The 23104-nt window shown below is 36.7% G+C and overlaps 1 protein-coding gene across 1 annotated transcript in view; it reads left to right on the top strand.

Annotated features, from left to right (window-relative positions):
• LOC120525300 (enoyl-[acyl-carrier-protein] reductase, mitochondrial) overlaps positions 1–23104 on the top strand; it is a 67129-nt gene that overhangs the window by 13931 nt on the left and 30094 nt on the right. The window contains exons 3-7 of the mRNA XM_039747471.1: positions 493–624; positions 9731–9874; positions 10141–10243; positions 12691–12793; positions 21615–21688. Coding sequence (XP_039603405.1) covers positions 493–624; positions 9731–9874; positions 10141–10243; positions 12691–12793; positions 21615–21688 — 556 coding nt within the window. The remainder of the gene's footprint in view (positions 1–492; positions 625–9730; positions 9875–10140; positions 10244–12690; positions 12794–21614; positions 21689–23104) is intronic.

Genomic DNA, 23104 nt, shown 5'->3' with positions numbered 1-23104 from the left:
ATCACACAAGAAGTGTCGCAATGGGCTTTAACAGGCCCTGCCTCTGACAGACACCCCCCCACCCTTGACTCTCTGAGAAGACAAAGAAAAACTCCCAAAAAACCCTTGTAGGGAAAAATGGAAGAAACCTTGGGAAAGGCAGTTCAAAGAGAGACCCCTTTCCAGGTAGGTTGGGCGTGCAGTGGGTGTCAAAAAGAAGGGGGTCAATACAATACAATACAATACACAGAACAGAACAAATCCTCAATACAGTATAAAATATATACAGGTATATGTTTGTTTGGTCTAAAGTAATTCAAGTCGGTAAATGTTTTATGTTGCTACAGATGAGTTGTTGTAAAACTGCAAAGCCTACTTAATAAAATCGTGTAGTTACAGTCAATGAAGAGGGATGCACTGTTATTTGAAATACTTCGTGCCTATGACTATGATGTTACGTTAACAGTTATATCTTGAAATATGGCATTCCTAAAATTGAATCTCCTTTTTCAGGTACTTATGGCATCCTGCCCTCTCTACCTGCAGTTGGAGGAAATGAAGGACTAGCTGAGGTTATTGAAGTAGGCAATCAAGTTACAGCACTGAGTCCAGGGGACTGGGTTATCCCAGTAGACGCTGAATTTGGTAAACTGACTTATTGTGAAATCATGTTTTATTATGACGTTCCTGGGTCTACATTGAGGGAGCATGTTTCATTGCAGTGGAAACAGAAATTGTAAAGATGTTTTTCAGGGTCAGCTGCAATTTACTTTGAATTCATATAAAAAGTTGCACAAAATGTATAGTGCCCATTAATTCTATAGGAGAAATAGTGTTTAATTATACAAATACAATTCTTATTTTCTGTATTTCACATTTTATAAAATATCAATATGGCAATATTATTAATGTAGGTGTGTATTAAAATATGTATACATTTAATATGGTAGCCATTAGAAAATAAAGAATGGCTTAAGCTTAACACAGGGCTCCATATTTTACTGCATTTGACTGCATGGCTAAATACAGAAACATCGAAAATAGCACACATTCTTATCAAAACTGACTGCTTTTGTTGAAAGAAATCGAATATTTCTAAAAGAATATGAAAACTTCAAGATCATAAAAAGAAACACACAAGTAAAAGTCAAAAGGTTTTGCTTACTATACCTCTTTTGGCAGCAGTGTTAGCGCCTGGGAGCAAGACATTTACAGCACTGACTATCTGTACTATCTGGACTTGGATGTGAGACTCGTCTTTAGGCAGGTATACTACTCATCTTAGTTAACTGAAGTCTAGATGGACTTCTAGATAGGAGATGGAAAAAAATCAAAAACATTCTGAGATTGTAGTTTACCTCATCCAAAGGGGATGTTTACAGCATGATCTTCATAACATGTGCCAATGCATTTAGCTTCTTTTACTGACTTACCAGTGCAGCTGCATTTATTATGCCATTAACATATTCATCAGTTGTTTGACCCAGAATGATCCATTCCTAAAGCCATTTACATGTTTGTCTGACTATCCTTCTAAGAAATGCAAAAAACTGCCAAACAGAATAAAAACTAATTAAAGGATTAACCTGCTTGCTTTTAGATACAAAAGTAATAATTTATTGACAGAACTTTTCCATACTTAAGTGTGACTTAATCTCATTCTCAACTCGCTGAGCCCACTATCATTATACTTCTGTACACATATTTCAAAAAGGACAGAATGACCTGGCCATAGTGAATCAAATCCTGCCTCTGACCCATTCCGTTAGTCAATGGTGACGACAGAAAACATTACACTGCATGTTGCTTCTTCGTAACCTACCAGAATACAGTACTGGGTTGCAGAGGAACACTGCAGGCATGAAAAGTAAAAATGAATAAATAACAACTAATAAAATATATCCGTAAAATTGTCCAAGTCTATTTTTAGTGGAGACACCTACTTTTGACCATACTTAAAACTTGTAAATCTTTGCATATCTGGCCACAAATGTTTTCAGGGTTCTTGTATTTTTCAGCTTTTTCCATATAAATTCAATTAGTTTGAGGTCCGGACTTTAACTAAGAATTTGTTTTTACATTCTAAATCACTCCTGTGTGTCTTATTGTTATTGAACTGATGAAAGTAATTTTAGCAAAATTTAGTAAACTTTCCTCCGAGATTTTTATATTTCTTGTATCTTTCTATATTCACATGTTTTTCATCATGGGGGAAAGTTCATTGGTAACCTGACCCCATGTTAACTGTTTGGAAACTTATTCAGCAATTTAAAATCCAGTTTTGTAAGTTATCTTATATCAGTGGCCCCTAGTTTCAGAATTAATCATCTGAGCAGCATTGTAGCGTGTGCTTTTTAAACGTCTGACTAAATTACGTTGTGTACTTTGCTTTTGTCTGTCTTTTCCAAAAAAAAAAAAAAGCTGACAGTATGGGTTTGCATTTTAATTTACAGTTATTAAATGTCAATACATTTCCAATTAAATAGTATAGGAATTTATATTGTGAGATGAAAAAATATGAACAGTGTAAGAGGTAAATACTTTATATAGCAATAACAGAGGAGATGTAATCTTGTGGAATTGACATTATTACTGTTATTATTAGCATCTGGAATATTGATAGAGAATTTATGAATTATCAGTGTTGCAATTTATTATCATTTATAAATAAGTCATTTTTACATACGTTAGCAATTTTTTTTATCATCAAAAACACTGTAATTTCCTCTTGGATATACCAGTCCAAACTTTTTCTTATCACTTAATCCTATTTGCTTTTGTGAGTGGCTTACCTTGCAGTTTACCATCTAAATTTTAAGTCAGTTTTAAAGACTTTTTTATGGCTGCTTCAGCATGTATGTCAGCTGAAGATGACTACATTTTCTGTATCTTATACTCACCGCATAAACAGATTGGTTGAATCTGACACAACTTTTATAAAAGATTTCCCACTTGTCAGTCCCTGTTTCTTTTATTGCATAACATTAATGCTTGTGTTTTCATCACGTGGCCTTCGGCCCATAACTGTATTTTTAAACAAATGCTGATACACCATTGATAATCCATAGCGACCCTGAGACACAATGCCAAATTCAACGGCCTTGTCTGCCAAGGATGCTTACTTATGGATTAGTGGACTGTAGAGTAACTCTGTTACCAAATATTTTTCCTCATATGCTTGAGATTCTGAATGTCTTTCCTTATTATGTGTACAGCACAGTGGGTCCCCTGCTGCCTCATAGATTTAAAGTCTTGGGTTTGAATCCCAGGTTTGGGAACTATCTACATAAAGTTTGCATGGTCCTTCTGGGACTTACTTGGGTTTTCTTTTAATGTACTTCACCTTTTCCAAATGTTGTTTAAAATCTATATTGACATGAGGCATATCTGTACTTGAGTTTGTTAGATTTCATATGTCATTGTTTCATTTTTGTGCAGAATCAAATGTTTAGCGCAATATTATTTTCATGACATCACCATATAATGCACTTTTTTCATGAGCTCCACTGTTTATGTGTCTAGTTGGTATAAGGCTATAAGGTTGCTACTTGCTAAGATAGGGTTTTGAAATGTGCTGTATTTAGGTTTTGGATGTGGTGTTTTAAGATACCTATTTTATGGTGTATTGATCTTAGAAGTTATTCATTTGTCTCAGCCTTTAAATTTGTTTACATCTCTGCTAGGTTCCATTTTGCAAACTGCTTTTTCAGTTGAGGGTAGCGATCTGCATTCAGACCTGACTTTATTCTTTTCAGTTTGAGGTATAATTTTAATAACTGCAAGCAGGAATGAGTGTCAAGGACTCAGATGTGGGATTATCCTCATCTGAATCTTTAAAAACATCACATAATATTTGAGATAGAGCTCACTGTTTTTAGGCAGACTTAAAGCAGCAATCAGGTAAAACCTTCTAAGCAAACATGTCAATGTAGAAGGATTAACACATTAAAAATAGCTTGCCTTAATGCTAGAAGTATCAAAAATAATGTAAGTGAGTTGGAGTTGTATGTAGCCGAGCATAATTATGATATTATAGCAATAACGGAAACCTGGCTAAATAACAAAGATGGGGATGAGTGTAACATAGAGGGATACACAAATTTTAGTAAGGATAGACAGAACAGAAAAGAAGGTGGGGTTGCTGTTTATGCCAAACAGGGTTTAAATGTAAGTCATCTTCAGTTGGCTGATGAGCCCCATCTTAGCGAGGACATGTGGTTTCGCCTGGAAAATATTAGGGAAAGAGGTCTTATTTTAGGAGTGTGTTATAGACCACCCAATTCAGACAGTAATTTCAACACACATCTTTTTAGTAATATCAAAAAGGCAAGTTTACAGGGGGATATTATAGTCATGGGGGAACAAGAGCAGGAGTTTTTAGAAGTAATCAGCGACTGCTTTTTAACACAGCATGTTAAAGCACCAACACGGGGTGAAGCCTATCTGGATTTAGTATTCTGTAATAATCAGGATAGAATTGAGGGTGTAGAGGTGATTGAACCACTAGGGTCAAGTGAACATAATGTAATACAATTCTCAGTATTTTGTAAGAGTACAGATGCAAAGACTAAAATTGTTAAGTTGAACTTTAGTAGGGCTAATTTTGAGCAGATGCGACAAAGTCTAAGTAGGATAGACTGGGATAAGCTTTTAAATGTGGAGACAGTCGAGGAGCAGTGGAACAGGTTTAAAAATGTTTTACATGTAATGCAGGACAGATACATACCTAAATTTGGAATTAATAGGAAACTAAAAAAAACTCCATGATGGATTAATAAAACTGCTGTATAAGGCATATACTGTAAGACTAATAACTGCAAAGAGAATCGTAGCGCGTATGAGAACATGAGGGCAACCATTAAGAAGGATATCAGAGAGGCTAAAAGACAGTTGGAGAGGAATATAGCAGATAAGGCGAAAGAAGACCCCAAGAGATTCTTTCAGTATTTTAGTAGTAAAAGAACAGTTAAGGAGGAGGTCAAGTTCATCAGGAATAGTAAAGGGGAATTAAAAGATACAGACAATGAAATAGCAGATGCCCTAAACTTACATTTTTCTGAGGTGTTTACAAGTGAGCAAGTGGATAACCTCCCAGAGGTAAACGCAACTACTAAGGAGGTACTGAGGGATTTGGAAATTGTAGAGGGAGAAGTGCTGCTCAGATTAAATAAGATGAAATCAAACAAATCACCAGGCCCAGATAATATTTATCCTCGTGTTCTTAAGGAGGCTAGTGAGTACATATATAAACCCTTGACACATATTTTTAGGAAGTCACTGTGCACTGGAGAGATTCCAAAGGACTGGAAAATGGCAAATATCATCCCATTATATAAAAAGGGTGACAGGGCAGATCCAAGCAACTATAGGCCAGTAAGCTTAACAAGCATCACAGGAAAATTAATGGAAGGAATTATTAAGGATAAGATTGAGCAACACATGACAAGGACAGGAGTTATTCTGAACAGTCAGCATGGGTTCAGAAGAGGGAGGTCGTGTTTTACTAACATGTTGGAATTCTATGAGGAGGCAACAAAAGGATACGATCAAAGTGGAGCTTATGATATTATTTATCTGGACTTTCAGAAAGCATTTGATAAGGTGCCACATGAGAGGTTGGGCATCAAGTTAAAAGAAGTGGGAGTTCAGGGTGATGTTTTTAGATGGGTGCAGAATTGGCTCAGACACAGGAAGCAGAGGGGATGGTGCGAGGAACCTCATCAGAACTGGCCGATGTTAAGAGTGGTGTTCCACAGGGGTCAGTGCTAGGGCCATTGCTATTTTTATATATAAATGATTTAGATAGGAATATAAGTAACAAGCTGGTTAAGTTTGCAGATGATACCAAGATAGGTGGATTAGCAGATAATTTGGAATCCGTTATATCATTACAGAAGGACTTGGATAGCATACAGGCTTGGGCAGATTTGTGGCAGATGAAATTTAATGTCAGTAAATGTAAAGTATTACACATAGGAAGTAAAAATATTAGGTTTGAATACACAATGGGCGGTCGGAAAATCGAGAGTACACCTTATGAGAAGGATTTAGAGTCATAGTGGACTCTAAGCTATCAACTTCCAACAGTGTTCAGAAGCCATTAAGAAGGCTAACAGAATGTTAGGTTATATAGCACGATCTGTGGAGTACAAGTCCAAGGAGGTTATGCTCAACCTTTATAATGCACTGGTGAGGCCTCATCTTGAGTACCGTGTGCAGTTTTGGTCTCCAGGCTACAAAAAGGACACAGCAGCACTAGAAAAGGTCCAGAGAAGAGCGACTAGGCTGATTCCAGGTCTACAGGGGTTGAATTATGAGGGAAAGATTAAAATAGCTGAGCCTTTACAGTTTAAACAAAAGAAGATTAAGAGGTGACATGATTGAAGTGTTTAAAATTATGAAGGGAATTAGTACAGTGGATCGAGACTTGTATTTTAAAATGAGTTCATCAAGAACACAGGGACACAGTTGGAAACTTGTTAAGGGTAAATTTCACACAAACATTAGGAAGTTTTTCTTTACACAAAGAACGATAGACACTTGGAATAAGCTACCAAGTAGTGTGGTAGACAGTAAGACGTTAGGGACTTTCAAAACTCGACTTGATGTTTTTTTGGAGGAAAAAAGTGGATAGGACTGGCGAGCTTTGTTGGGCTGAATGGCCTGTTCTTGTCTAGATTGTTCTAATGTTCTATACGGGCTGCTGTCATGCAGAAAACTGCCCAGGCTTAGTGTGAAAATCCACATTGTGAAGATTGGCCATTATGAAGATTGTAAAATCTTGCTGAAATATTTGTTTAAATATCACAAAAAATCTATAAGTTGCACACCTTAAGTCTAGGTTGTCACTCATCTACCATTGTTAAAGGGCAAACCATACTAACATTCATAACAAATCCTAAAGTGACCTATAAATCCAAAAGGAAAAAATGGTGTAAATGTTTTGGTAATGACTTTATTGAATTTACACAATCTTAATACAATCAAAGTAATTTCAGTGCAGCAGAACAAAAACTGGTTCTGTGAGATAAATTAATGGTTCTAAAAATATGGTCTGTGTACCAACAGTGGTCCTTAAGTGTGAGTCAAATGGTCTGCAAGCTGACAGTCATGAGGGAAAAGTGACTTAAGTTTATTTGTCCCCAGTTAGAATTTTGTCTTTTTACAGAAGCTGTTTAAATAAATAGATAAATTTATTGTAACAAGCACCGAGATGAAAAGACCGAGACACACACCGAAAATGATTCAAGCCCAGCAATGAGTGCTTTTACTCTACAACAAATGATGTACAATAGTTTTCTAGCAAATTCGAACTGTGCTGTAACCTTATATATGCTGCCTTGTGAAAATAGCATTCACTTCACTAGACAGTCTTTTCCACTCCCGCAGTGTTCCCGATTGTCATTCAGCGTCTCATGTAGTGGTCCTTTCCCTGTCTCTATGTTATTACCTAAAGGCTGTATTTATAATGCTCTAGAAGTCTCCACCTGACTTCTCAGACTTGAAACGTATAATGAGAAAGTTCCAGAGGTTCCTGGATCAAGCTCAGCACACCTGTGAATACCCTGCCATCAATCACCTGTCCAGCCCCCGCCCATCTCTAGGGTTGCTACTACAATATATGCACACACGCTATGGTCTGAACACACACCAGAATAACTAAAAGGGGAGAAAATTTTAAAAAGAAAGAAAAGAAAACTTCTGACTTGGCCGTCACCATGAGGCGTTATACAGGTGTATCGCTGTTGGTTTAATGGGGCCCTAGTAACATTTCTGGACACACTTCTGCTGAATAATTCATTGGCTGACAGTACTCAGTGTTAGTGTGTCAGAGAGAGGATGTGGAGCCTTGTTCATAATGGCATAGTTTTGTTTTCATTTGCTGAGCCTGCCCTTTTAATTAGCTTGTTAATTCAGTGGGCCTTTCATGAAGTGATCTTACCGGCACAGCACACCACAGACAATTTCACTGCCCGTCACAGAGTATTGTAGAAAATGTGAAGGATGTCACTACCCGCATTAAAGGAACACAGTCTCATAAGAAAGAAGAGCTTGCTCTGCCCTTTCTCATATAGTTCTTCTGTGTTCCGAGACCAGTCCAACCTGTCATTGATGTGGACCACCAAGTACTTGTAGGATGTGGACCAACTCCATATCCACTCCCCGAGTAGTGACCGAAAATAGAGGCCTTTTCTCTGTTATATATTTATTTAAGCATTTATTTGTTAAAAATAATGGCTTCTAGTAGGCCTACTACTAATTCAATATATTTTGATACATGGAACATGGGCCTGAAATCTCCAGTACGGGGCACACAGTCTAACTTTCTTGCAGACCATAACAACATTTGTTTTAATTCCGAGCCTTCCTGCTTGCTTGATGTGGTCACCCCCCTCTCTCGCTCTCTTTACCTTTCTGAAGCTCTTACATTAAACACTGTCACTATCTAATCCAGCCAATCTCGATCACTGCACAGGTCTTTCATCTAAACTCACTTTAATGTCAGCCTGGAGAACCCACATCTTGTCAAGGTGGTCCTTTAACTTTATGCCACCAGTGATCTATGCATTAGTGCTAACAGGCTACCTACTGTTAATTGATTTTCATACCTAAGAGGTTAATTATGAATGGCTGGATGAAATCTGGGACTTTGACATGCAAATACAATAACATCATGTTTTTCATTTAAATACACTTCCAAAATGTTGTTTATGAAAGGAAATGCAGAATTACACCTACAGATGATTGTCACACTAAAGTGGGCTGCTGTTAAATTGGACTTTAGTAAAGCAGTTTTCTCCCCAAAACACTTGGCGTATTACTGCGGTAGAGGGAAAGAAAGAAACTAGCCTTACATGAGGTCCAATCCATTGCATGACTCACATACACAAACATCTGCACTCATTTTCACTGGACCATTTTAGAACACTCAGTTAATCTAAATTGCAAGTCTTTAAATATTCGGTGATGTCTTGTATATTATTAAAAGGAGATATAATTATTCCCAGTGGGCTCAAGAAAGTCCTTTTAATAAGAGCCTTGATTTGTCCAAAGCTAGACTACATGTCTTTTCTAGTGATTTTCAGTTGTAGCTTTTATTTAAATAATCTTAGTGAGTCATGGATGGTTACGGAGCACTCTGTTGTCTACTAGTTGTATAGCGACACATCTTAGTGATTCAGTCATAGTGATCTATGACTCACCAGTGCAAATTGTCTTAAGCTGTAGGGATGTGTTCCTGTGTGTATACAGACACAAGGAATGTGGATGAATTGAAAACACAACCTTGTCAGAACTGATGGAGGTAAAAGAAAGGCCCAGATGATAACTGATCTCAGCATTACTTGGAAAACATTCCTTCAGTCACTGGTGTGGTCAGACAGCATGTTCGCTAGTTGTCAAAATGCAGTGATGTTGCGATACTTTGGGAATTTTAAATTGTGTAGAACAGTATTTATGCAATCTGTCATAAATTATGATATCTGCTTGTGTATGACATCCTCAAGATGATGCAATCAAGCATCAGGTCGATATGTTCTCCATTTTAAAGTCATGTAGTGGGCACACACAAACACAGGAACAACTGACCTAATAAGATGTCTTTAGAGTGTTTGAAGAAACTCTTATCGATGTACTGAATGATCATAAAAACATATTCATACATTACTGTATAGCACTTATTAGACAGAACATCTTCATATAGTTGTTAAGTTTTTCATACTAAATATTGAAATTATTTTTCCTGTTTAAGGGACATGGCGAATTGAAGCCGTATGCAATGAGAGGGATCTAATTCCAGTTCCCAATGATATACCATTGCTTAGTGCTGCAACCATTGGTGTAAACCCATGCACTGCTTATAGGATGCTACATGACTTTATACAGTTGAAATCAGGTGAGTGCCAAGTGACTAGGTAATTAATAACCTTAGTTATGTATCAATTTAAACATGTTATTTGAACAGGCATAGGTTTATTAAACAAAAGTGTGTTTTTTTGTTTTATTTTCCTTCCTTCCTGGGCACTGTATGTTTTTTCTACCGCTTGAAGTAGGGTAGGGTAGTTAGAAACTAAACTTTAATTGTAGTGAATTCTGGCCAAAAACATGGCAATGCACAGTCAGTAAAACATTTTGTGGTCATTTCTTGTGATTTGTCTTTAGGGGACACAGTAATTCAAAATGGTGCCAACAGTGCAGTAGGTCAAGCTGTAATTCAGATTGCAGCCTCGATGGGGATAGAAACTATTAACATTGTAAGAAACAGGTACTGTAATTATTATTATTATTATTAAACCATGTCTACATGAATAATATTTTAATAGTCTGCTAAGACATACTTTAAAACAATGTAAATTAGTGTAGTTTATAAGTTGTTTGCTGAAATATAATAATATTTATTGAGCTTCTGTAAAAAGCCAGTTTCCTGCTGTGGACAAAAAAAGTGCTATCTACTCATACATCCCTCTGTCCAATATTCAGCTATTCTAATGTATATTTGTAAATGAGTGATTGAACTTGAACTACAATTCATGTAGTGGTTATTTTTGATGGTTATGACAGAATTAGGACTTACAAGTTTGACATGTTGATGCAGTGACTCGCCCTGCCACCTCACACTGTTTGGAGGAATTGTTGTTCTGGATTAGATTTATTTTTTGTTTATATAGACTTCATGCTGTTTAAAGATAACTACATATTATGTTATTAAATCTGCTTTTGATTTAGGTTTGTGTTGTGTTTATGTGCTAATATGATGTTTAATTTTACTGTTGTGTTTTATGGTAAGTATATATTGTGTTTTTGTTGTCTGCCTTGTTCTCCTGAATGTGGAGCCTAAGAAGATGGTTCACATTTTAAGGCATCTCTTTAGCTACATATTTTTCCTTTTTTGCTTTCTTTTTGTCCTGTCTTTTGTGCTTTTTATTGTAAAATACTTTGTTTATTTTATTTTTGATTTGAGGTTTCATGGTTTTCCACTACTCTCTTTCTGATGACCATCTGGTTATTTTTCAACATTTACCAGCCTCAACCCTATTTCTCGACCTTTGCAGCCTGAAGCCTGATTTTTGAATAAGTGTTAGGTTGTCTAGGGTGGGGCCTACTTTAAGGGTCCCAGACCTAAAATAAGGGCAGGTCTGGTGTTTTGTGGACTTTTGGTGGTTTTTGTAACGGGATAATACAAAACTGGAAGGAGTTACTTCCATAGACAGTCTGCATAAACTGGTATTCATATGTGTTACAGTAATCCCTCCTCGATCTCGTGGGTTGCGTTCCAGACCCCCCCGCGATAGGTGAAAATCTGCGAAGTAGAAACCATATATTTGTATAGTTATTTTTTATATATTTTAAGCCCTTATAAACTCTCCCACCCTGTTAACATTATTAGAGCCCTCTAGACATGAAATAACACCCTTTAGTCAAACGTTTAAACTGTGCTGCATGACAAGACAGAGATGACAGTTCTTTCTCACAATTAAAAGAAAGCAAACATATCTTATCTTCAAAGGAGCGCCGTCATAAAGGAGCGCCGTCAGGAGCAGAGAATGTCAGAGAGAGCGCTCGTTAAGAAAAGCAAACAATCAAAAATCAATACGTGCTTTTAAGTATACAGAAGCACCGCGATAAAGCGGCATTTTGTAGAGGAGCGTCCGTGTCCTCTGTGCAAACAGCCCCTCTGCTCACACCCCTCCGTCCAGGCAGAGTGAGCGAAAGATAGAGAGAAGCAAACAAGCACGGGAAGCATATCTTATAGCATTGAGGAGTTTTAGTTAATATGTAATACATGCTCTGATTGGGTAGCTTCTAAGCCAACCACCAATAGCATCCCTTGTATGAAATCAACTGGGCAATCAAACTGAGGAAGCATGTAACCTAAATTAAAAGACCCATTGTCCGCAGAAAGCGGCAAACCAGCGAAAAATCTGTGATATATATTTAGATGTGCTTACATTTAAAATCCGCGATAGAGTGAAGCCGCGAAAGTCGAAGCGTGATATAGCGAGGGATTACTGTAATATGGAAGAGTTTCCTTCAGCAATTATTACTTTCAGAAAAATTTTTAGCTCAAGCTATCCTGTAATTCAAAAACTATATGGGTGAATGATGGCGGAAGTACAGAATCCCCATAGTACTAAATCTCTAGTCGGGCTCACTTGTATTACATTTTAAAATAAATTATACATTTTAATTAACTGTTAATTTATACAAGGTATAAATAAGGTTTAAATAAGGTTTGGAGGTAATTTGTTTTATATATGGTTTGTAAGTGTTACTTCATAATCCAAAGTGACATCATTGAATGCTCAGTGATATTGCTGAAAAATTAGTGTGCATACAGTATCTAATTTTGATTTCATCTTAATGTTAAATTAAACATAACATTATAACAATACTTCTCTTTTCTTCAGCATGTTATTTTATTAAGGAAATTAATAGTCCTCTAGATATTATATTATATTATAAGCATAGCCAACGTCTATTTCAGCAGTTTTAAGTGCAAGGCCAAAACATACCCTCACTTATACTGGGTCCATTTATCATGTGTGCCCTTGAGATGTAGGAAGAAACTGTAGTATTTAGACAAAATCCATGTCGAATGTGCTGACTTCACATGTTGACTTTCGAAGGTTTGATGCAGCAGTATTACCCACTAAACTACTAAACCATCTCTCATAAACAGTCATAATAAATATCACCTTTTTGTTTTCTTAGACCAGATCTACATAATTTGGTTCAAAAACTGAAGGCACTGGGGGCAAATTACATCATTGCTGAAGAACAACTGCATAAAGCTAGTGATGAGAATATCCTGAAGGTAAAAACAATTTTATAATAAGGAATATATTGTATATTTTAATTGTATATTTATTGTATATTTTATTTATTTATTGTATATTTTAATCTTGAGTGTATTTAAGTTTCCATAATTTATTTTTGAAATATTTCTTTTTCACATAGCATTCTCAAGCCCGCTTAATCCACTTCCGCATTGGGGAGGGGCTGGAGCAGATGTTGGCAGCACTGGGCACGAGGCAGGAAACAATCCTGGGCAGGGTGCCAGTCCATTGCATGGCTCACATCCATAAATCCCCCAAATGCAGATGCACACATACAGAGGGGTCAGTTGGGAATCGCTCTTTTAAAATAAACTGCATGTCTTTGGACATTTGGGAGCACAAAATGCAGTCACATGATAAGCATGAAGACTTCATGTAGAATTTATTATTTCTGAATATATTATCCCTGATTCTCAGTACAATTATACCAGTGGTCTACAAGCTTCTAAATACCTTTAGAAAAGCAACATTTTCAGTTGAATATGAAGCCAGCTATGCACTACTTCACTTTCAAAATCGGCAATTTCCCAGTGCTTCCTTGAGCAGAAAATCAAAAGACACTACATCTGAACTCGACAACTCAGTTCATTTTCTTAATGATGTTCATGGTGTTGGCAAATGTGTAAGGGTACACATTATTGAGTAACAATGGAATACCTTCTGAGAGTCTTCCTCTCTGTTTTCTAGAAAACATTCTCCTCTGTTCATTCTCTAATTTTTCCAATGTCTTCTGCCCATAAAAAGCCAATGATGCATCTTTGTTCTTCTGTGGTACAAACTGATAGATGTGCAATCATGTTTACAGTACCATGGCAATTTTACACTGACAGCTAGGTCAACTGCAACAGAGTATCAAGTCTACCAAAAAATAAAGTCCTAGTGAGATACCTCAACAAAATTGCTTGGGAACAACAAATTGTGGAAGCTTTCAAAAGAACCCTTCAATATGCACAATAGAGATATTCTCTGCCAGGCTGTTGACTGAGAATGCTGTACCTAAACATAGCGGACTGATGTATTCAACTAATATTATGATGCATTACCATTTTTACATTTTATGGAGTATCAAAATGAATAAGTGCATAGTAGGACCTTAATGTGCATGCCTACAGCTTGTTTCCAATTAGCCTAACCTGCAAGCCTTTGGGATGTGGAGCAATAGCACATGCTGTCACAAAGAAGAATATACAAACCCCATACAGTAAAGGGATCAAGATTCAAACTCTGGAGTTTGGAGCTGGGAGGCAGCAGAGCTAACCATTGTGTCAAATATAATAAATGAAATACTTCATTTTAAAATGACTATACCAAACATGTGCCATCTTGGTACTTACCTCCATGTCTGCCTGAATTTATTCCCAAATTCCCAAAGACATGCAGGTTAGGTAAATTGGACACTCAACACTGGCCCAAGTGTGAGTTAGTGAGGGTGTGCATGTGTGTGCCCTAATATGGAATGCCACTCTGTTCAGATTTGTTTCATGCCTTGTGCTGAGAACAGTACTGCCAGGCAATGGCCCCCTGTGACCCTGAACTGGATTCTGCACGTTGGAGTATACTGTATCTTACAAGATAACATAACTGGACAATTGACTGGGACAATGACGTTTACCATTTACCAAGACATTTGTTTAGCTTCAGTGACAATACTCTTTTAAAACATGTTAATACCTAATACGTACTGTATTACCTATTCCATGTATACATGGAGAGAGATAAACACAAATATATTTTTAGTATATTTTGAATATTACACATGCTCTTGATAGTTCACCACTTCAAGAAAATGAACATGCCTTTCCTTGCCAAATATACAATATGAAGGAAATTATAAGCTAATAACTGGAAATGTAATGGCTGGATATAATCACATGAAGTGCCGTGAAAGAAAAAAAACAAACTATATAACAGCAAGAAGAAAGTAAATGCTTGTCTTGCTGCTTGCATCTGGAAAAATCATGAGAGTCGACACCAAATAAAATTATACATTAACTGTATAAACCACAGCAAAATAAATATTACATCCTTTGTTTCTTAACAGCCAACATTTTGTATAATATATTGGGATAGGTGGGGAAAAAATGGGACAACCAGTTCATGAGTTGAGGATGAGGAAAAAAAATAACATTCTGTGTGGGTCAAGCATCTAGGCTGAGATCAATTGAGGTGACATGAAGTGCACATTTTCAACAAGTAGTTTAAGTCAGTGGTTTCCAACCTGGGGTCCACAGGGATATGTCAGAGGGTCCATGGCAAAATGGTGGAGAAAAAAAAAGCATATGATTTTATTATTTAAAAAGTTGTAAATAATGAAGCATTTTTGTACTTCACTTTATATTTTAATAATGTCTTTGTCACTTCATTAGTGCGCTTGCCAATTACGCTGTAAAGGGAAAACACAAAAGAAGCTCATAAAGTGTCGGGGGCACCAGTAGGCAAAGCCCGTATATTGAAGAGAGCGCAAAAGGTGCAAAATAAAAAGCATGGTAAGGCACTTAAATGGAGACAATTACCATAGATGTACACATGTTGCATTGTAGTGGTAAATCAGTTCACAGCAAGCTAGACATAGTGGGTCAAATGCTAAAACATATATAATGATTGACCTTTTTTAAAAAGGAAACATTACGAAGAAAACCCATATTGTAGTTCTGCCTTAAATTCATCAAATGAGTCATATTCTAAATTACGGAAGCTCTGAAGTGCACAATGAAAAAACTAACGGGAAACTAACTTTTTTGTAGGTATGAGATTTTTGCACGTACGTACAGGATACTTGTATGTACTTGCAAGATGTTTTAATGTACATACGGAATACTTTCATGTATGTGTGAGATACTTTAATGTATGTATGAGACTAAGTTAGATAAAAAAATTGCAAAAGTGTGCTTTGGGTATCCCGTATGTATGTGAAAACATCTTCCACATACATGAAAGTATCTTATATGTATGGGATACTTTTATGTATGTACAAGATATTTTCATGTACGTATAGGATAGGGGTCATCCCATCATTTTTTTCATTGTATGGTACAGAATTTCCATAAGAAAGCAAAATCTAAATCTAGAAAGTATAAGGCTTCCTACAGAGAGTTTGGATTTGTGCTGGCTAAGAAAAAAGATTCCCCCAAATGCATTTGTCAGGAAATTCTGTCAGATAAAAGTCTAAAGCTGTCTAAACTGAAAAGACATCTAGAACAAAAGCATCCACCGATGTTGGGAAACATGTTAACTTTTTCCAAAGGAAAGCAGCACTGCTTGTGAAACAAGTGAGCACTTTCACACTGCAAGCAAGAGGACACTGAAGGTGTTTTTTTTTTGGCATTATATATGTGAAGAAAGCTCACACAGTTGGAGATCTGATATTACCAGTGACCAAAGATATAGTTTGGCAATTGCATGGTGAGGAAGCTGCCCGTAAAATTAACACTGTCTCTTTGTCAGACAGCACCTTGCATAGATAGATATCTGACATGGCTGAGGGGATAACAGACCAATTACTGGAATAGGTAAAAAACAGCCCTTGATTGGCTTTGGAGTTGGACAAAAGCACAGGTGTACCTAATGCAGCACAGCTTGTTGTCTATGTCAGATTTATTGGAGATGGAAAATTTGTTGAGGAGCTTTAATTCTGTGAAGAAATTTAGGGAAAGACAACAGGTCAGGACATTTTTCAAATTTTAGGCACATTCACACAGGCAAATTTAATTGACTGATCATATTGCTTGGGCATCTATAAGGATGGTGTCGCTGCCATGACAGGTGAGCCTATTGGGGTAGTCGCATTAATAAAGGCCAGAGTTCCAGATGCTTTGGATACATGCTGCATGTTTCATAGAGTAGCACTTGTTGCTAAAAGGTTAGAGGACAAATTGTACAAGGTGCTTCAAAGAGTTGTAAATAGTATCAAAGCACATCCCTTTAAACACAGACTGTTTGCTAAACTGCGATGACATGGACACCAGATTTGAGAGCCTTCTGCTGCATTTTGAGTTCCAGTAGCTGTCTCATGGGGCAGTTTTACAATGAGTGTTTGATCTCCGTGAAGAGCTGCATGAATTTCTCCTGTCTGAGAACTCCTAGTTTGCTAGCTGTTTTTACAACCAGCTGTGGATTCTGAAACTTGCATATTTGGCCAACATATTTCAACTTTTAAATACCTTGAATCAGAGCATGCAGGGCCACAATCACAGCATACGTAATTGCAAAATAAAGTTAATTCATTTATACAAAAAATGGAACTTTAGAAGAAAAAAGCTAAATGAAGGAAAAGATGTAATGTTCCTGCTCATTCCGAAGCTAGGAACGTATAATGCACCTGCAGGTATAGTCCTGCCTATAATATTGTCACATCTGACACACCTAAAAGAATACTTTAGCCACCATTGACCTGGGGCCTGTGCATAGAATTCACACTAAAACATGGTGTATGGACAAAAGTGGAAATGTGCGTACACACAAAAAAAATACATATGCACAAAACCGTGTCTAAGCTAACTTCCAGGCACTTCCGCTCCATAAATCCCGGGCAGCATGAAATGTAATGCACATGCATGCACCTTTGCCCCCATACTGACTCCTCCCAAAATTATGCCCCTTTGAATATGCAAATGAATACAAATAGCCCCTTGCATTCAGCATTCTGTGAAAAGATAATGTCAAAAGCACAGAGAAAAAATACTTCAGCGAATGCAAAGTGGAGGCAACAAAAAACATACGTTTTGGTGGCATACGCAGTGGTATGAGCAACAAAATGAACTTGATGGAATGACACTCAAAAGTTTAGAAAGTCGCACAGTGCCAGACATAAAAAAGAAGTGGTCACATGTCACAGTCAAGGTAAAAAGGTGAGTTGTAGCCAACCGTCAGAGTGTCATACAGAAGCATATTAGGGCGTAGAGAAAAGAAAAAAAAATAGGGAAACCGTGACGAAAAAAAGGTTGCTATATAGACTTTAATATTGAAATTTCCACTTTGATCTCTTATTTTATTCTGTCATTAAAGTAGAATGTCGTAAAACCTAATCTTAAAATCAATGTTTAATTTACTAGAGTTTCTCAAATCCCATCGTAACTAAAGTAGCATGTTAAATGCCCATTCCCACCCTGGGATTGATCCTGCTTCCTGCAATTTAGTGCAGCAGTACTGCCAAACATACCAACCCCCAATTCCTCTCCTTCCATTTTTTTTATCCATGTAACCAATCACTGCATAATGAGCTCTGTAATAAATGTAAAACCAGCTGTAAGCTTAGAATTCAGATTCTTCAAACTTTTATAGAACATTGAAAAATCTTCATTATACATGTTTAATTATTCCATCCATCCAGGATCGCGTCAGTCCCAGCAAAAATCAAGTGTGAGGCAGGAACAATCCCAGGATGGGGTGCCAGCTGATTGCTACAGCTGCACCACCACACCCTCAAGTGCTTAAATATTAACAGTATACAATATTTAAATGAAGTTAACAAGTTATCTGTAAAATGTAATATGCATACTTTAATTGGATTGCAACATAAAAATGATAACAAGTATACATCCTAGTATTCTAACAGCATACAGCTCCGAGAAGATAGCTCTTGGTAATCCAAATCGACTTAGAAGCCAGAAGTCATCATCTGTAAATACGCGCCCTCTTCTATTGAATTGAACTGAATTCCTTTATTGCTATTGTATGGCACAATGAGATTCAATAGGCAAATCCTCCATAAACTTATTTTCCTATAAAATGATAAAATAACAATAATACAATAAAAAATAATGAAAAATATACAATATGGAAGCATGAGTACAATATACATGTACATACAGTGCAGATAGTGCAAATGATTCATAAAATGGCTTGGGTTGTGCAATGTTACAGTTGTAGTGCAAGTTTACAGTGAGGTAATTGTAATTATAAGTACAAGCAGTTCTTTTCTTGAGCATTGGAAAGGCACTATATAAATAAAATGTATTATTATTATTATTATTATTATTATGATTACTGAGATCACTTGATGGACTGATTTAGTGCATTTATAGCTCTTGGGATGAAATTGTTTCTGAGCTTCGAGGTCTATGCAAGAAAGGCTCTGAAGTGTTCCCCGGATTGGAGAAGTTGAAATAAACTGCGGCATGACTGAGTAGAATTCATGCAGATGCTGGGGGCTTTCCTGTGGCAGTGTGTGTTATAAATGTTCTCCAGGGCTGGAAGCCGTATCCCGATAATCTTGTGCGCTCTTGACACACCTGCCATAGAGCTTTCTGATCAGCTGCTGTACAGCTATGATACAGCACACACACATACAATGGGTTAAAATACTCTGAGTGGTGCAATGAGAGTAACACTGCTAAAGCAGCTATGGTATTTGGAATAATTTGTTCATTCCGTGCACCATTATATTGTTACAGAATGATCACAATCAAGTGAATTAAATTTGTAAATGATATGCAATTCATTTTGGTGTATTTGATAAATCTCGAGTCACCGATGCAAATCAGAAAAAAGGGAGACCTCACAGAAACAGTAGCACTAATTTGACGCTGGGTGCCACCAGTTTGCAAAACTGAGCAGCAAAGTACATACACAAGGGGGGAGGCTGCTGTGAGAATGTGCGAGGCTTTACGCCAAGTTTAGTTTTTATACATTGTGATGTGAGTGCGGAAACGGGCGTATGCACTGTGCATACATGAGGCCCCTGGACAATCGTCATTTAAACTAGATCAGAAATCCATTTGAGTGCAAAACTGAAGAGGATTGTCTTGACTTGAGGTCACAAGAGGAGTTAAATGAAATAGCCAATGATGGAAATTTGAAAATTCAATTCTCTGCCATTTCCCTGTCAGAATTTTGAAGCAATCTTAGAAACGAATACCCAATGTTGAGCAAAAAAGTCCCTGACCATTTGGAGCAACATACTTGTGTGATGCAGGTTTTTCTGCATTGAAAGTACTGAAACACAAAAACAAAGCACTTCTAAATGTGAAAAATGCTACTGTCCAGAGTGGACAAACTATGCAAAGCCATCCAAGCCCAAAAGTCTCACTAGGCCTAGTGTGAGTTTAATTTATTTTTTTATTATGAGCAGTCTATTTTTTCCATTGTAAAAGTGCCTTGTTTTATATACTTTTGTTACATGCACTTAACAGGTACTAGGTCTGTATAGCAGTTAATTATAGACATGTGGGATATGTCATTTTTTTGGATGGTGAAAGGTAGGGGGATCTCAGTCTAATTAAGCCACTTTCGGGGGCCTTGGCATGAAATGGGTTGGAAACCCCTGGTTTAAGTGACACTTTAACTTGCTAAAGTCAGCAGAAGTAAGCTAGCCTGACAAAGAGCTAGATGAGTTTAGTAAGTTAACATTCAATTCAATTAATTGTGGCTTTTTGGAGGCAGCACCTCCAATTAACATGAGTTGTTCCGAGTTACCACATGAATGGCTGCTTTGGTTTTACATTTGAGTGGTGGACACATTCACAGCTCCTTGGCGTACAGGCGTTGTGGCTTGGCTGGGTTCATGTAAAACATGCCTAATCTTCATGACTGGGAAGTAGGTGTCATTTTATAATAGATGGTTACAATTTCAACATTTTACCAACAAAGTGAGCGTGGGTTTCTGCTACTTTTAAAACTGATTGCCACTTTCTTTCTTGTTTGTGCTGGAATAGTAGTCAAGGTTATAATTGCGAGCACAGCTGTGATTTTTACTACACAACCATAATTATGTGTGTTTCCTTTTGTCTTTTAATTTCCCTTTAAAAGTGTGGTAAACAAAATGCATGCTTTCAAAAAGAGTGGGAGACCTGTCGCCAAGCTGCATATCAGCTGTTTACATCCGGAAGTTGTTGTGTAGGTGTATGCCAAGTTGGGTCTTGCCTAGGTGTGATTTTCCTCTTTCTAAGTGCCTTAATTTCCCACTTAAACACAGAATGTGGTTCATCCTTAATGCAATAGTCATTTATTTATTCAATATGTATCAGAGTCCCAAGTACTATCAGTAAAATTAAGTAATTGTTCCTTTTATACACCTTACTAGAGATCTTTTTTAACATGTGAAGTTCTGATCCCTTTTGAAGCTAAATGGGCAGGCACTTTTGAGTTAAATTCTTCTTTTTAAAATATCATTATATTCTTTGGCTCATAGTGTTAAAAAAGTACAAAAGCAATCAGCAGATTTTCAATGACTGTTCAGGGTCTCTTTGTATTTAATATATAATTATCTGATTGTTATGAACTATTTATTGCTTGCAGAAGAACTTAAAGGAAAAAAGAAAATTACCCTCTTAGCTACTGTTATTCATTTTTAGTATCAATGGCAAAAGCTCAGGTGAAACCTGAAAGTGATTACTTATTAAATATCTGGTAATGGAAAACCCTTTAATTGGACCTGTCTTTAAGCCAGTTTTAAAGATTGTGATTAATCAGTGCAAACCCTACAATTAACCCATTTTTTAAAACATTAATAGCACTAAAAATACATTTTAAAAAATTATCAGGACTTGTAATGTTCACAAATAGTTTTCATAGCAAAAAGGTTTGTTAAAGGATTTCAAATAAATTAAAAAAAATTGTAAACACCTTCATTTAAACAGGAATTCTTTCCCAACATGTACAGAAATGTGATAGTGTTTGCGTATATTTCTGTCATGGGAGGACATTCTTTAAGGTCTTGTTGCTGCTTGGATAGGATTTGACTCAAATTGACTCAAATAGTTCATTGGAAGATTCAACATCTTAACTTTTACAGTATATATAAAACTGAAATCCTATTTGTTACCTGTTTTTAATTGTTTGAATTTTGTATTATATTACCAGGATGTTCCAAAGCCCAAACTGGCACTAAATTGTGTGGGTGGACCAAATGCTGCATATCTCGTCGATCACTTAGAGTATGTATTAACGTTGAAGAATTATGAAATTATGAAGAAATGTGTAAAAAAAAATGAAAAATAGCCATGCTTGGGTTAAGAACATTAATATGTTGTTGGGTTTAATATGGTGATCCATTACAGCAAGATACATATAGAGTGTATTACATATGTATGCAATAACTGGTGTGGTAGCATTGTGATTAGCTTGGCTGCCTTACAGATATATTGTTCTGGGTTCGTATCTTGCACCTGATTGCCGTCGGTGAGGATTTTGAATATTCTTCCACTATGTGTGTGGACCTTTCCCTAAACACTATGGTTTTCCTTTCCACATGCCAAAGACATGGATGCTAACTGGTAGATTCTATCGCTGTGGCACATCATTCTGGGCTGGTTCCTACTTTCTGCCTATTGTTGCTCTGACAGATGTTTGGGCCTCTGCATCCTTGATTTGACGCTGATATGTTATTCTGTGCATATCATCTATATACGCTTTTTTAAAGATGTATTTTATATTTATTGTAGAATTAGACAATTGAAGCTAAAACATTAAATATGGCTTAGTGCTCTGTCCAGGGCTGTTTCCTACCTAAAGTGCAGTGGTGCTGGATTAGATAAAGTGGGTCATGTAAATGACTACTTCAGCCATTATTGTATTTCTGTAACTTTTGGAGAGAACACCATCACAAATGGTGTGTTAGACACTCATACACTCCAACAGTCGCTCATGCAGGGCTGACTCAAAGGCCTCAGTTAACCTTAAATGCACATTTTAGGACCTAGGAAAAAAACTGGTGTAGCCTTAGAAAAATACATACAGACTCAGAAGAATGTGAAAAATCTACACACTTGGTGACTAGACAAGGTTTTGATCCCACTTCCCCGAGCGATGTAATAGAGTAGCATTAACACCTGTATTTCCACGCCACCCTAAAGAACTTTAAATGCATTTGTTACATTTTAAGTACATGGATCATAAAAATCAACACAAAATAAAATTAATTCGTACACCTTTAAATCCCGGAAGCATTGGATGCAAGGCATAACCCAAACATGGATGGGACAACAGTCCATCTCAGGGCATACTGACTCACTCACCCAGCAACACACTCTTTCACGATGAGTCAGTCTGAACATGCATGTCTTCGGACAGTTGGGGGGAAAAACTTAGTGGCAAGAAAAAAAAAATCCATGAAGTCACCAAAAAGAATGTGTAAACTTCACATAGACAGTAAGCGGGCTGACTATATTCAGAATAAACTGTAAATATTAAACATAAATGTGAGTGGCATTGCGATTATGTCACTGGCAGCACATTTCATTTTTTTCCTAGAATGGATAACACAGTTATCATGATATTACATACAGGAAGATAGAAATGTATGGAATACTAAATATACTTGTGAATTGCAGTGATAATTTTACACTCCCAGC

Source organism: Polypterus senegalus, chromosome 3 (assembly GCF_016835505.1).
Source record: "Polypterus senegalus isolate Bchr_013 chromosome 3, ASM1683550v1, whole genome shotgun sequence".
In the NCBI taxonomy this organism is placed as follows: Eukaryota; Metazoa; Chordata; class Cladistia; order Polypteriformes; family Polypteridae; genus Polypterus; species Polypterus senegalus.
The sequence above is the reverse complement of the archived record's forward strand: the minus strand, read 5'-3'. Positions and strand labels throughout refer to the sequence as shown.